At 39.7% G+C, this 16,227-nt stretch overlaps 1 protein-coding gene across 3 annotated transcripts; it reads left to right on the top strand.

Moving 5' to 3' along the window:
* Window positions 1-105: 105 nt before the first annotated feature.
* Window positions 106-4,213, top strand: LOC306884237 (uncharacterized protein). 3 transcript variants are annotated; one of them, XM_079439957.1, is made up of 3 exons: window positions 106-238; window positions 1,341-1,501; window positions 2,901-4,213. In XM_079439957.1, exon 3 carries the CDS (start codon window positions 2,918-2,920, stop codon window positions 3,557-3,559), a length of 642 nt encoding a protein of 213 aa, XP_079296083.1. In that variant the 5' UTR covers window positions 106-238; window positions 1,341-1,501; window positions 2,901-2,917; the 3' UTR covers window positions 3,560-4,213. The 3 variants fall into 3 exon arrangements, with proteins under 3 accessions (XP_079296083.1, XP_079296084.1, XP_079296085.1); XM_079439958.1 differs by having other exon boundaries at window positions 199-1,005; window positions 2,901-4,206; XM_079439959.1 differs by lacking the exon at window positions 1,341-1,501 and having other exon boundaries at window positions 205-238; window positions 2,901-4,182.
* Window positions 4,214-16,227: the final 12,014 nt, after the last annotated feature.

The raw sequence follows: 16,227 nt of genomic DNA, 5'->3' as shown, positions 1-16,227 counted from the left end.
AGCTTCATCTGTGCTTACATCATATTTTTTTATTGACTGTCTCACGTTGTTCCCAGATGTAGTTAACATTTCCTTCTAGGCTTAGCTGGTCATGCATAGCAAGATGCTGAGGACACGGTCTTGTGGCTTTGGCAGCCTCTGAATCCGGTAAGTCCAACCCCGCAGCCCATGAATGATCTGTTAGGTCCTCAGACACTCAGACCAAGAGATGGACATGTGTTTGACTGCCGACAAACAGGTACTGCGTGTGTTTTTACCTCTTCTTTTCTTTTCTTTTCTTTTCTTTTCTTTTCTTTTCTTTTCTTTTCTTTTCTTTTCTTTTTGTTTAGATGTGACTCCCTGTAAATGGAGCCATATGTGACAATGTTTATCTAAAAACAATCTCATCACTTTAACAAAACACAAAAATCTTTGCCTAGGGTATTATCTTTTGAGAGTTCAGACAGCTCACAGGCTTTTTTTTCTCAGATTAGTTACAGGAAACTGTGAATTAGCACGGGCAGAGCTGCCAGGAATTTTTTATGAAGGAGAATCTTTATGAACAGTTCCATTATGTAGACCCTTTATTAAAAGCTAAGAAGAGGATTAAACGATCGAAAGTGATGTTAGTTGAGAACGAACAGTTCACGGTTCATGTTTACAAGAGCTCTTAAAACACTGTTTGCTCTGTGCGAGAGGTGAGATGGAAAGTAAAGCTTGAGCGAGCTCTGACATGCTGATGAAGAGTGGACACACCCTGGTGTTATTCAGGACAGAAAATGGAGGGCAGCTGCATGTGTTCTGGACCAGGCAGGAGAAACAGTGGTTGCTAACAGCACGTCACCTCCGGCCAGTTTTGTTGCATAATAAGAAACCCAAGCATAGTTTAAGACTCTGGAGGAAGTAAACTGCCAATTCAAGCAACGGTGCTGCAGCTGAACTGCTGCTTAGGAATTTTTGTGCAGTGTCTAGCTCATAAAATCCAAACCTTCAGGTTTTAAGTTTCTCAAGAAAGCAGATAAAAAGGTAAGGCTTCATTATTGATGATGTAGATAAGTGCAAGAGACATGTGATGATGCAATTGTCTGTGTAAAGTTAAAAATGTGCAGTGCCGTACTTTAATCTGAAAGGACGCTAAACTCGTTTTATTATTATTTTTTGCAAAATATTCAGTACAATTTCTGCTGCATTCCTGAAACTGAAGCTGGTGGCTTATAGTGCACAATGCTTTACTTTATTTTCAAAATCTTCACATGGTTAAATAGACAAGATTTTCATTGTGGCGCTCTGAACCATTTTATGTTGTCAGATGTGACCTGACCGTGTTCACCATGTTTCTCTGGACAATGTTGTTCTTTCAGCCAGCTGAGACGACGAATCAAACTGTCCCTTAAAACCATGGCACTGCTCGAAGTGGGCCGCACCACAGACTGTCAGAGGACTGAGCCCGGTTTATTGTCCTTTCTACATCTCGCATTGGCCGACTAACCATCACAGCGACACACATCACTGACACATACTGGTGGGTCGCAGCTCTTTCACTTCCAAGGAGACTGGCTCTGTTCTGAAATCTGGCCAGCTGCCTACGTAGACAGAATTTAAAGGCGCACTCTGGACGTTCCAAAAGATAGAACAATTATGCTGGTTTCTAAGAATCCTTCTTAAAGACAAAGTGTACTTTATAGAAATGAATAGCTACAAGCTCGGAGGGACAGACAACGTAAATAGTCGTAAATAGAATAAATTTAGCACAGGTTCAGTAAATTAATTCAGTAAATCAATAAAATAGTTCAGTCTAATTCAAAATGACCATTTTAAGTACCTAATTCAAATACCATTTTACCCAATATTTTTGATATCTTCTATGTTTTATGTTTTTTTTTTTGCCAAATAAAGTGTTACGTTGTTAGCTTGCAGCATTCTAACACTGGATTCTATTGAGAATCTCCCAAGCTCACTGAATGCTTGACAAACACTTTATAGATTATACAGTATGACATTTGACATATCTTTTAAAACGCATGAATTGTCTTTTTTTTAAACAGTAGTTAGTATGGTATACTTCATTAAGCAACTTTTGCAGTGGTTTTGTCAGGCACCCATAGGACGCTGCATTGATGATGTATTTTTGTAGAACAATTGGGATGTTAGCATCGCTATAATTCCCTTGACAAAAATCCAATAATATTTATCCATTAGCTTTTGGATTATTAAACTCTGTGACCAAAAAGTTCCATTGGATTGGTTGGAAACTGTAATAGTGTGTGTGAATCTCTACTGGTAATTTGTCACCTTCTTTTGGTGGCTTGTTCAAACGACTAAATCCTAATGGAATATCTCCCAAAACACACTAATGTAAACCATTTTTAATAGTTTTAATGGTTAATAGTTGATGGTTTGTAATGTCTGCAATGGTATTTGTAGTGAAAACCATTCGAATTTTGGTGATGGTTTCTATTGTTTTTTTCAGCATGGCCGATAGCCTCTGTAGTCCCATTTAGCCACTTGTTAGCATTCAGACTAGTAAAAGCTTTAAGAAATGACAATATATTTTAAGTGTTAACCACAGACTTTATTTCATGCGTTTAACCAAAATCCATTCAAAAACACCCACTGACTTCGGGAGGATGGAACTGAAAATCCTAACCCTATTCAATCTTACCTCGTTTCTGGGTTTTGGCCTACAACAATGTCATCCCTGAAGCACGCGATATACTACCCATTCAAATTTACTTCAGCCTTTTCAGAGAGTCAGATCTCCCATGCCTGTTGAGCTGTACAAAATGAGGGCAATAAGAAGAGCGATGCAAATTGTTACTAATGAGGTGTCGTTTCTGTTTGGATGCTGTCAGCAGACACAAGGCAGCTCACCAGGTTTTGGAAAGGAGCCACGGTCTTATTCTTCTTTCTTGCACACACAGGTCTCAAAGGAATCCAGATGATCCTGTGCAGTCCGATGAGTTTTGCAGTGCTGTGCTGCATACCGTGGCTCGCTGTGCCTGCCTTCCTGCGCTCTGAATGCAAGGTGGCCTACGTGACTGAGAGCAGCGTGTTCATGTGCCCTTGTACCCAGGATCTGGCCTCCTGTGAGATGAACACCAGCGAGTTCACCAACTGCAAGGATCAATCATCTGTCCTGCACAGGGCTGAGAGTCCCAGCCCGGTTCACAAAAAGCGTCTGACGGTGTGGTACAGCTCACCTCTTAATGTGGCCCTCCTGCTGAACAACTCTGAGGTGCAGCACCTGTCGCTGATCCAGTGCAAGCCCACGGCTGAGCAGCCCGTCCCGTTTGAGTACTTCACTGTGCAGCGCTTGGAGACTCTAACGGTCAGCTATCCCTTCTGGAAGCCTGGACAGAGCTATGACATTATCATAGGCAAGGACAGGGACGCTCCCTACCACGAGGAGGCGAGAATCGCTGTCATTCATTCCTCTGTGCTGACCGGGAAAACAGAGCTGAAGTCATACACAGTCCAAACAAAAGTGGACCGCAGCAGAATGATGTCTTTCCCGAACATTTTTATGTCTCGCAATGGGCTTTCGGAAATTTCCAGGATATTTGTCACTTTTCTGTACTGAGAGGCGGTTTTTTTTTTTCAGGAATTTAAAAGCTTCATTGTAGTCACTATAACACAAATAGCTGCTGTGCATAATTAATAATGGATATACTTAATGTATACAATTACATATGTCAGAATCAAACATCATCATAATACTAAACAAGAACAAGTTCATTCTCTGAGGTTTGTAATGTGTGCTTTGCACATGCACTGCTATTTTACTGAGGATTTAATTCTCTTAAGATGTTTTTTGTATTTACAATAATTAAATAGGATAATATTGTTTTGTTTTTTTAATGTATTTATATAAATAAAAAAATGGCAAAGATGCTGTTGTTCAAGATTCTGCAGCCCTGCAGAATCCGATCCCGCTTAGACCGAGAGTTAGTCATTTGTAATGCCTGTTCAAAAACAACTCAGACTCATATAAGCAAAAGCAAAAGCAAAAGCAAAAGCAAATGTGAGATAAGAACGCATTTTCTGCAGCAAACATGCCGTTTTAGCTTGTCTCTACATGTCTTTTACTCACATCAAAAGTGCATTGCTGCACCAGCAAATTAAACAGATCAGAAAAGCCACCCATACAGAACTGGTCCTGCAATCATTTGTGTGAAAATGAATAAAAGTTGTTGGTGTTCCACTGCCTCTAGTGGTCATTTCACTTGGAAACTGCAGTGGATTTCATGTAAAAATGCGAAAATGCAAATGTTGTTTTACAAACACACCATGTGATAGGCCTATCACACATTTTTAGCTACTCATAATAGTATAAATAAACAGAGATAGTAACGTAACTTCAGCATATGCTGACTAGTTGCCTCAGGAAGAACCATCCAGTGGTGACTCATAATGGGAGCAGCCAAAAGAAAAGAGAGTGTATATTCTCTATAAAGGGATTTGGTCAAATTTCTAGGCACCAAATACACTACTTATTAAACGTTATTTCAACCTGTAAACAGCTCTGGGGTCCAAAGAGATTCTGCAGTGCATCAGAATTGCGTCAGTTCAGTGCCTACCTGTTCTGGGAGTGTATGTCACAGGTCAAAAACACAAGTCAAAGGACAAAGGAAACTTTAGAAGTATGTGTTGGGGCTTGTCCAATGCATTCTTGGCCACTTGTGAGTACGTGCATGCAGGAAGTAAGTGTGCAAGACTGTCCCAGGTCTTAAAAATACCAAAACCCTGTGCCCTTAAAGCACACAAAATCCACACTCCCGAGGTATTCGAGGCTAAGCGTATCCCATCATGCATCATGTTGTGGAAAACATAATCCTGAGACTTTTTGTCAAGATCTCACAAGATTTTGTGGTAACCTTTCCAGTGTAAGTTAAATATTATAATAGCTACTACGTAGTTTGGTTGTAAAACAAAGTGTTGCACATTTTATTGCTGCAAAGATTAGAACAACATTTGCAACTGCTTTTTATCACTAGCATCACAATTACTACATTTTGTAATCTGTTATAAGGACTACAGACAATTAAATGAACAGACATTTAGAAGTTTATTTTAAAATGCAAAGTATTGGAAATCAAAATAAAGCTCTATAAATATGAAGCATGAAAACCAAAAGTAAACTCTGTAAATGCATTTTTACAACATTATAAGTGTGTCCCATGCATCAGGTAATGAAGCGTTCTACACACACTTCTTCATGCCCTCTTGAACATGGGACAGATACTGAAGCCTATCTGGACAGACCTGCACACTTCAAATCAGAGGAAGTTCATAGAATTCACTATAGCTAAGTTTTATTTTTGTACAGTTTTTGTATAATTAGTTTGGTGAGCATGGATGCGTCATCACACAAAACCAATTGTTTACGAATACAGTGAGAGAGAACGACTCGCCCTGTTTATCGTATGTCTGGATTATTTTTCTAATGCTTCACATCGCCTCAACCTTCTTCACAGCTTCCTTCACAAGTTTAAAATTGCTTGGTGCACCTTCGGCTAAGCGCTTTGAGCCAGCAGGTGTCAGTAATGCTTTATGTGAGTTTGTGAGGGGATGGATTTCTCCTCCTGGCTGCTCTGAACTGGAAACTCAAAGCAGGTGGTGGTTTGTCAGATGTGAGGTCAGTGAAAGTGTTGCTTAGGATACCTGATCATAATAACCTGGGCTGCATTTCCCCAAAGCATTGTAAGTTGATCATAGCTCCACTGGTTTCAATGCGTCTATGATGTACTTAAGCTTACGATGCTTTTGGGAAATGCAGGCCTGGGGCCTGTTTCATAAAACAAGTTTACTAACTTTAAGTTTTAAATTAGTCTGACTGGTCCCACTTTATATTAGGTGACCTTAACTACTATGTACTTACATTTAAATTAATAATTTGATACAATGCACTTATTGTGTACACTTATATTTTTAAAACATACCCATATGTAGTTACATCTGTAATTAATTTCTGTAATTACATTTATAACTACTGTTGACTCATTCCTCACACCTTAACCCACCCTTAAACCTACCCCTACCACCAAACCTGTCCCTAACCTTACCCGTATCCCACCTCAATAGCAGCAGAACTGTTCTGCAATACAATATGACCACAATAAGTACATTGTACTTATTTTTTGATGTAAGTACATAGTAGTTAAGGCCTCCTAATATAAAGTGTGACCGTCTGACTTATTTTGAACCAAATCAACTGACAATACATCAGACTAACTTAAATAAACCTGGCTTATTTGGTAAACTTGTTTTATGAAACAGGCCCCTGGAGTGATATATGTTCAAAATACTGATACTAGTTACACAATTGTGCGTGTGTATGTGTGTGTGTAACAAGTGTTTTTATACTTTAGCCACATCTTAACATGACCTTTGCAGTCCTTCAAAAAAAGTATTTAAAATCATTTATAAATTTCTCTGTAGTGAAATATTTTACACCTTTGCATTATTAGAAAAATTTAAATGAAATATGTTTTCTTGACATTTTGAATTTGAGATTGTATTTCCATGATTTTTCCAGAACCACAATTTAAAATTTCCTTTATTTCCAGGTTTCCATCACCTTGAGAAGTGTGATCCCAAAATCCTTCAAAAGATCCCAATGGACTGTCCATGAGAGGTAAAGACTAACACTGTTTTTAATATTTAATATTCTCCTCTAGTAGACGCCACAGAATCTTGTGTTTGAAATGAACTTGTGACTGATGTTACACATTTGAATGCTAAAACACCAAATTTCATGAAACATTTTCCAAATACTTATTGATCACCAGAGCATAAAGTACCCAGGAACTTGCTATAAGGATGAGGGTCAAAAGTTCAGAGTGGGCAGGATCAAATCACTCTCATAACGGCAGATGTTGCCATTTACAATTAATAATCTACCCAGGGAATTGCATTTCCCAACTCAAAACGCACATCTTGCAATTAATAGCATCCAATTAGCGAATGCAAAACTTGCGGGGAGAAATCAGACAATTGACTGCTGCATCTCCCCCTGCAAGCGTGTCTTGTTTTGCATCTCAAAAACATGCAGCGTATGGATATGAAACAACACCGCACCTGCTGAAAGACTAGGCGTTCGATGAAAAATGACAAATTAAGGCTGTGTTTTGAGCTGATTGCTGGGGAGCCCTCGCTGATATAGTTGACCTCACTAATGGGTGCCAACCAGTTGAATGGGGGTGGGGAACCACAGATTGCTCCAGTGCTTCCAACGCATGGCTTTTATTTATTCTTCTGTTGTTGTTGTTTTTTTGCACGAAAATGGGAAGTCTATAAAAATCAGCCTTTGGTCTCCTCACCGGCAGTTCACCACTAAAACATTTTTATAATCAGCCTTTATTGTTCATTCGCTCCTTGTGGGAGATGCGCCCATGTTCATTTTTTAAAAGGGCAAATCAACCATAATTCAGTTTATAAACTGCAGCAGGGCTGGCGCATGCATGGATGAATATTCATGAGGCTTCCTGAAGCTGCCACTGCACGGTGATTCATTAGGCATATGTAAATATCACTCACTTTAATTGCCCCTAAACTGACTCAACATAATGTTGTCATTAGCAAATTATTACTTATTTGTCTTACTAATCGTACAGTATGGCACAAATGCAGCGTCTCTACATATATGATTACAATTATAAAGCTCTTTCCCAGTGGCTGCCGGCACGATGTGTGCTGTCCTCACTGCTGAGACGGATGGTGGGTAAAGTCTGGGTTGTGGGTGGTAATGAGTTAGTGAGGTGTTTGGAGTTGCTCGGCATGCCAGTGGAGATACATGCACGACGATTAAACAAACTGGCACTTTTGTGGGTTTAGGCCCATGGTGGGCTGCTGTCTCCAGCTCCAGCTCCAGACGTCAGCTTTGTTTTTCACGTGCCGTCACTGTGAAAAATCATGATGTTTATTATGATGGTCTCATACAGAATATAATGGTGGTACTTTTTCAAAGAAACTGTTGTCATAATCGGAAGTCCCTTGAGGTCGAGAAATATAATTCAAGAAAAAAAGAGCGAGAAAATGGTCTGATGACAAACATAATGGTCCGATCAACAGTGAAAGATGCAGACATATTTTAACTGTTGTCAGTAAAGTTTATATGAGGACAGTTCAACAGCAGGAGTAAAAACTGACATGGTGTTTCACCAAATTTAACTCCAGTTTTATTACATTGTGGTTTAAATGTTGTCAAACTTTTTTTAGATGCAGTCTTATTGAATTACAATTCACTGATTTATGGTCTTGTGTTAATACAAATGTAAATGCAATAATAAGATACATTTTTTTTGGACTTGCAAGCAGTAAAGAAAAATTAATTTTTTATAATATCTTCAGTTAATATCTTTATTTAGAGAATATATTAAAAATAACAATTTATACAATTTATAAATTACTAAAATGACAAATTCATGAAGATTATTATAATTTTTCTGGTCTTTTAGTTTATAGAAGTCACTGTTTAAAAAGTTACATTATAAAAAGTGTAAATGATAACCAGGTAAGTAAAACAGAATAATCAGGTATATTTGTAATATTTACGATGGGAAAGACTTTAATAAATGTTTCTTAAAAACTGTCAGACTGTAAAACACACCTCACCTGTTCACTCAGTCGTTCAGAGGTTCTCCGACTCCTACATTTTCGTTTTGTGTTCCAAAAGAAGAAATGTTTTACATGTTAGGAACAACATATGACACAATGTGCATTTTGGGTGAAAAGTCATATTAATGGGGCAATAAAATGTATTTGTATTTGACTATCATAAAAATGCAGTTTCTAACCTTTTAGTTCAGTATACATGGTTGGGACTATTTTGCATAAATTTGTTCTGAAGATAATAATAATAATAATAATAATCGTCTGCAGTAATTATATGTTATAATATAATTATTATACATTTTGTAACATAATTGAATCTTAAAATATATTAAAAGCAAATGAAAATTTTCTAAATTAAAAAATATAAATAACTTTAAGGTTTTATTATTATAATGCATTTTGTTGGTTACATTTACAATTAAATGTCATATTTGGAACATAGTTTTAAACACTGCCAATGACAAATCATCAGAAAGGCTACTTTACCGTTATTCAAATATAATACAAAGGATACGGCATGATCCACTCTGTATTATCTAAGTAAAGTATATACAATTTCTCTCTCACACACACACACACACACACAATTACGGTGAATGAAATGCACAAAGAAGACGATGAACAATGCAAATAGTCTTTAGTAATCCACAAAAGGGCGAACACAGGTCAGACAGGCAGGATCACACATAGGGACGTAGTAGACCGGACATCAAACACAGAACTGATCTTAAATAGGAGGGCTGATGATGGTAATTAAATGACACACACCTGAAACAAATGACAATAATCAGACATAGATGGAAAACTAGGTCAACTGAGCACATGAGGGAAGAAAACACAAACAAACAGTCCTTGGGTCTGACAGTTCAACCCTCTCCTGGAAGGCATGACCTCACGCCATAGGAACAATAAAGCGAGGGACATAGGGGGACTTAGGAGTAGGATGTGGGATGGTGAAAGGGGATGGCAAAGGGCTTGCAGGAAGGCAGACAGGAGGAGGTTCAGGAGGTATCCGGATGACCGGATGACCGGGAGGTGCACGACTAACAGAGTCCAGGGTGGTGCTGACGGAGGGAGGATCCAGGGAGAAGACAGAAGGAGCCAGGGAGGACCAGACTGAGGGAGGATCCAGGGAGGAGACAGGTGGGAGCAGGAGGAGCCAGGAGGGACCCAGGCCACAGCCAAGATGGCGGCCCACGGTGGAGCCGACGAAGGGAGGAGCCATGGTGGAGGAAGGGCTGACGACTCCAGGGGGCCGACCAACGATGGCAGAGCAGGTGGTGGTGGAGCCCGAGGCAGAGACGGAGAGCTGATGAGGCCGGGCGACGGGGAGGATCCGGAGGGCCAAGTGGAGCAGCTGGCTCTGGCGACCTAGGTGAAGGCGGGGATCCGGAAGGCCATGGTGGAGCCGGAGAGACAGAGGACTGAGGTGGAGCTGGAGGGAAGGAGGGCCGAGGTGGAGTCCAGGACTCGGAGACTAGAGGTGGAGACAAGGGAGCCTCCAGCCACGATGGCGATGGAGACTGGCAGACCTGCGGCAATCCCACCGCACAGATGGTGGGCTGAGGGTGAACAGAGGGGCTGCCAGGACATAGCATTGGTGATGGTGAAGACTGATACAGAGGAGGTGGGAAAGGGAGGCTGGGCGGGAGTTCAGGATGATTAGGGGGCTTAGGAACGGTGTGTGCTGCCCACATACACCACAAGGCCTCTCCCAGCATCGGGAGTGCCAGTGATAGGGGAACGACCTCCATGGTTGTTTCAGGACTGGCAGATAGTTCATGGCAGACAGATAGTTCAGGGCAGGCAGAGAGTTCAGACAAAGGCAGGAGAAGAGGGGGCATGTCTGCCTATATATCCAAATCAGCTTCCACTGAGCTTAGCTCACCCTCAGCCATTGTGCAGTGGCGACGCCCCGTGGCGAGTGCTGTAGCCGGCTCTCGCACCTGGTCTGACGTGTTGGGCTCTAGCTCCGGGGTGATCCTCAGCACTGTCGCTCAATATGTCGATGGCTCGTCATTCACAGCGGGCCCTGGCTCTCCTTCAGAGATGGGCTCAGTCTTTTGCTCCACGCAGCAGAGTGATGGTGGGCTGGGCTCTAGGTTGAGCTGTGTTACAGATCGGGGCAAGACACTCTCCAGACACCGGACAATCGCCTCCCTCAAGTTCAATCCCATGGTGTCTGGGAGGTCAACAGTTTGCCCCGATCTTAAACAGGCACTTCAGCGCTTCATCATCCAAGGTGGTGGTAGCAGTGAGAAGGCTGAAGTCCCGGGCAAAGCTCCACAGATCCTGGCTCCTCCGGGCCAGTTCGCTGAACTTTGTGGCCAGTTCCTTAAACAAAACACAAAAAGAAAAACTTTACAAAACGAAAAACAAAACGAGGGGTAACATGCCGCGTTACTTTCACTTTTAGGTCCGGTCTTCTGTCACAGCTACGGTGAATGAAGCACATGAAGAAGATGATGAACAATGCAAATAGTATTTAATAATCCACAAAAGGGCGAACACAGGTGGGACAGGCAGGATCACACGTAGGGACGTAGTAGACCGGACGACAAACAGAGAACTGAATACATCATAAATAAGAGGGCTGATAATGGTAATTAAATGACACACACCTGAAACAAATGACAATAATCAGACATAGACAGAAAGCTATGTCAACTGAGCACAAACACAAGAAGAAAACACAAACAAGCAGTCCTTGGGTCTGACACACACACACGTTTGTTTTTGTGAATTGTGTAATAGGCGTAATGGTTTTTATACTGTACAATTTGTATTTTCTATCGCGCTACACCAAGCCTACACCTACACCTTCCCCTTACAGGAAACTTTGTGCATTTTTACTTTCTCAAAAAAGCTCATTCTGTAAGATTTATAAGCCTTTTGAAAAATGGGGACATGGGGTAATGTCCTCATAAGTCACCTTCTCGTTATAATACTTCTCATACCCATGCCTTTATACAAATTTGTGTCCTTGTATGTCACAAAAATGCGCGCGCACACACACACACACACACACATATACTTAAATAACAAGCCTTTTTATCTTTGTTGTTACCAAAATGTGATTGTCAGAATAATCCAGGCATGTAGTAGGCTATTTGTGTTGGGAATGCTGTGTAGTTCTTTCAGAATAACTGAACCGGCAGAACTTGAAGGTAATTAGATGCTCTCATCTGTCACAGACCCTCACAACAGCACTGTTTAGTAGTCGAAGCATGATCGCAGGTTCACAGTAACAAGCCTTCCATTGACCCCACCAGACACCCCGACTCATAATTGGTGCTGATTTGATTAATTCATGGGGGAATTCATTTGGACTGCACTTGTTGAAAAAGATTTGGTTTGAACCTCAGCATTCATTTTACTGTACACCTCCTCTTTTCTGTCCCATATGTGCAATTTGTTTAGCTTTAACAAATCTTACAATTCATTTGCTTAGAATTCTTGGGGCCGACGCTGTACAACAAACACAACAAACAGAGTCTGGAAAACAGACTGAACTTTCACAAATGCTTGTGTTTCACAGCACTCAATTACTTTTGTTTGCATTTGCACAGAAATGAATGAACGATAGCTATTCTTAATATGATGTTTAAATCAAGGAAAATGTTTTGGAATTCAGGTATATTTATATGGTGCATCCATAATCAAAACAGGCTCAAATTGACCATAATTGCAAATCTTGATTTAAAAACTTAGCAAAAAAAATTAGCAGTGTGATCCTCTTTAGAAAAACTGTAACACTTTAGTTTAGGGACCATTTCTCACTATTAACTAGTTGCTTATTAGCATGCATAATACTAGCATGTTGGCTGTTTAATAGTAATTATAAGATACACTTTGCATGTTCATATTTTAGATCCCTCAATCCTAAACTTAACAACTACCTTACTGACTATTAATAATCAGTAATTAGGAGTTCATGGAGGCAAAAGTTGTAGTTAATAGTGAGAATCGGTCCTTAAAATAAAGTGTGAGCAGAAAAAAAGCATGTGCCTAAAAAAATAAAACTTTCTGTACTTTCTTTTTGACACATTTTGAAATGCAAACCGAATCGAGCTTGCACAGCTACAGTAGAAGCATTTACGTTCGCATATATTTTGTGTCGTACTCGCTCAGTCCTGTACATGCAATTTATTTATCTTTTTACAACCTCACAATTAAGCTGTTTAGAGTTCTTTATGGGGCCAGTTGTGCTCAGTACAACAAGCATGACAAAACGAGACCTAAAAAAAGAGAAAAGTGAAAGGCTGGACTGTGCGAGACAGGCTGGAAAGCTAATAAAGTAATGTGATGTATGGCCCTTTCTCCCCGAAGGTTTCCACACCATGTAAATTGGCCCAGACAATGCATTATGGATAAGGCGTTTGAGATTATAGCTTGTTAATGTGTTTCCCCCTCCTCTGTTCTCTTGGCCCCCTCTGCTCGTGTGCAGGCAGGGACATGGCCACCTCATTGTCGGGGCATGCGGGTCTTTAGGTGCAGATGGGGAGGTACGGGGGGGGGTCCTTTGCTGCAATCTGCCAGCTACTACAGCAGCGGTGTGTGTGTGTGTGTGTTTGCCGAGCTGACAAGCAGTCAGCAGGGGATGGGACTGCAGCCATATGCCTCTGCATCAGCCCTCCCTCCAGAAGAGCCAGTGCTGTCCATGTAGCCTCGTGTCCTCAGAGACTGCAGGCCATCTGTTTGGGGCTGAAGCTTTCTTACAGCCCACGATGGGTGTGAAGTGGGACTGAGGATGTTCAGGCCTCCGTAAAGAATGGATGGATGGTGTCTTAAAAATGACGGTGGGTCATGTGCATCTTCGTCTGAATGACTGTCCTGGTGAAGATTTTGCAGCAGCTGCTCTTCACCTGTGTCTCCATCAGTGCTGTGTTCAGAAATGTGTGTGATTAATGTGGAGAATGTAGAAAATGACCTGTTGTGATGTACAGTGTTCACACTCTTTTTGACCAGTGACTTTGCATGACTTTTCATTGTCTGTTTACTGGATCATCAAGTCATATTACATTTTGATTCAGTTTCAATAATGAGCCATTTTGACCAATTCACTGAAAGGAATCAACTCAAAACATAAACGGAACACCACTAAAGCTTGTGAGCATGTTTTACATGGAATGAGAAATATAGCCAATGAAATATTGACATATTTGTAACAGGATATTTATTTAAAATGTAAAAGTCTTTCTAATTCTAAAAAAAAAAAAAAAAATGTTGTTCGAATAAATCTAAAAATCTGTTTTGTATCAATGTGCTTTGCTAAATCTGGTAATGATAATAATAATAATAGCATATTAAAATGGTTTCAGGAGGTAAATCAAGTTAAACAAAAATAAACAAATAAATAAATAAATAAAAACATTATCTGACTGATCACTGTCAGGATTGTGGACTGTTTTGTGTGTGTTTTGCTCCCCGTGTGACCCAGTTTCCCCATGTTAATTGTGTTAATTTGATCCCAGGTGTGTCTCCTTAGTTCCCTGATTATCCTATGTTTAAAAGCCCCAGTCCTTCTATGAATGTTTGTCGGTCGATGCATTGTCTTCCCTGCCTGTGATGTCCTGTGCCTCCCATGCTCCTTGTTGGATTAAAGATTCTCGTGTTTGTGAATTCCTCGTCTCCTGATCTCCGTGTTTCCGTGCTCCCGGGCATAGTGTGACAATCACAGTATCATTCAAAAGTTTGAAATATAATTACGATTTTTTTAAAGTATCTTCTGCTGCATTTATTTGATAAAAAATATGGTAAAACTAGTAGGTAATATTGTAAAATAGAATTACAATTTAAAATAACTGTTTACTATTGCAATATATTTTAAACGTAAATATTTGACATGTTAATAATTGAATATTTATTAAAAATTTTACCTGAAGAGAAAAATAGGTTTAAAGGCCTTTCTGTTCTCAACAAAGATCAGTGTTGGTAGTCAGTGTTTGCTTTGTACCAGTGTGCTTTGTTGAATAATAATAATAATAATAAATTAACATTTATTTCAACAGGTAAGTCAAGTCTAAATAACTTGCAACTTCCAAACCACCTCTGTTTTAGATTTTTTAACCTTTTACAAAATAAAAAAAAAAAACATTCAAAATTTTGCAATAATTAAGATTTTTTATGTTGAAAAAAGTCTCAAAAACAGTAAAAACAATAATATTGTGAAATTAGACTGTAGTGTAAAATAAATGTTTTCTATGTGAATATCTGTTAAAATGTAATAGATGCTGTGATCAAAGCTGAATTTCTTGCATTATTACTTCAGTCTTCAGTGTCACGTGATCAATCTAATATATCACTTTAATACTCTAGAGGTGTATCTATAAAAACTAGCAATTAAAAGTTGTTTTTAGGCTTCTTGAAGTTTCGAAATCTTCCATTGTCATAAACTGTTATTAAAATGATGACTATTAGACTGTTCCAGGCTCGCCTGACACTTCCAGCTAATGTTCAGACGGTGTTGATTTGATGAAATTGGTGCGCCATATGCTAGCAAAGCCAGACACCTTCATTTGCCCAAACAACCTTACTGCAGGTCTTAACGGCGACATCATTTTGGCTTGTTTATCTAATGCGTCTGTTAATGTAATTTATAGCATTTTCACGCCTCTCGCCGCGCCAGCGCATGCTAAGGAGAAAGGCATAAGATATGCTAATGCCTTTGTCAGCCCAACTTTGCTGCAGTAAAACAAAACATTTGCATTTGATAGAGCATGTAATAAAGTGGGCATTAGCATTTTAAATGCGAACAAATAAAAATATGGGGGAAAAAAGCTATTCGGACTGTTGGCGAATTAAATACATAGCTACATGGCATAATCATATTGTGTACATTAAAGAGCTGAGAAAGTCTTGAGCCATCAGTGATCAGAAGTTATTCTTAGATGATTGCAATTATAAGTGTGCATATTATATGCTTAATAATAGGTGTCATTTTAAAAGATAGCGGGCGTGGTTTCCAGCCAAGGCCAGGATTTTCATGTGCATTATCATGCATCAATGAGAATTTGCTTCTTTTTTTTCTGGATGATTGTTGTACAGTAAAATACAATGAAATATTTGAGTGAATGCTAAGATACGAAATTACATCTCAGCTGCAGCTTGGTACAAAATGTACAAATAATTACAAATGGTAAAAATATTTGATGATTACATTTATGCATTTAGCTGACGCCAAAGCGACTTACATTGCATTCAAGTTACAGTTTTTACATTTTTATCAGCTCTTGCTTTTCCCTGGGAATCGAACCCATGACCTTGGCGTTGCTAGCGGCATGCTCTACTATTGGAGCTACAGGAAAGCTCAAATAGCTCAAATTTACATGTCATACCCTCCATTTGTCACGGTGCACCAAGCACAGAACGAGGAGATGTGGAGATCAACTTAAATAACACCATCTTTAATGACTCGAGGCAAGGAAGGACACAGGTAAACACATAAGAAGGACATTTCACAGCAGACCAAGACTGGACAGAAAGAGAGGGCTTATAAAGACAGACAAACTAAAGCGCAAATGAGATGATTAATAAAACTCAGGTGATGAGACTAAACCATAATTAACTAATGACAGGAAACAAGCCAAATAAGGGCAAACAGGAACTAAACAGAAACCAACATGTGACACCATC

This window comes from Barbus barbus, assembly GCF_936440315.1.
Source record: "Barbus barbus genome assembly, chromosome: 18".
Lineage (NCBI taxonomy): Eukaryota > Metazoa > Chordata > Actinopteri > Cypriniformes > Cyprinidae > Barbus > Barbus barbus.
The sequence above is the reverse complement of the archived record's forward strand: the minus strand, read 5'-3'. Positions and strand labels throughout refer to the sequence as shown.

Excerpts from the sequence above, each read along its gene's own strand:
- LOC306884237 (XM_079439957.1), top strand. The coding sequence starts at position 2,918 with ATGATCCTGTGCAGTCCGATGAGTTTTGCAGTGCTGTGCTGCATACCG.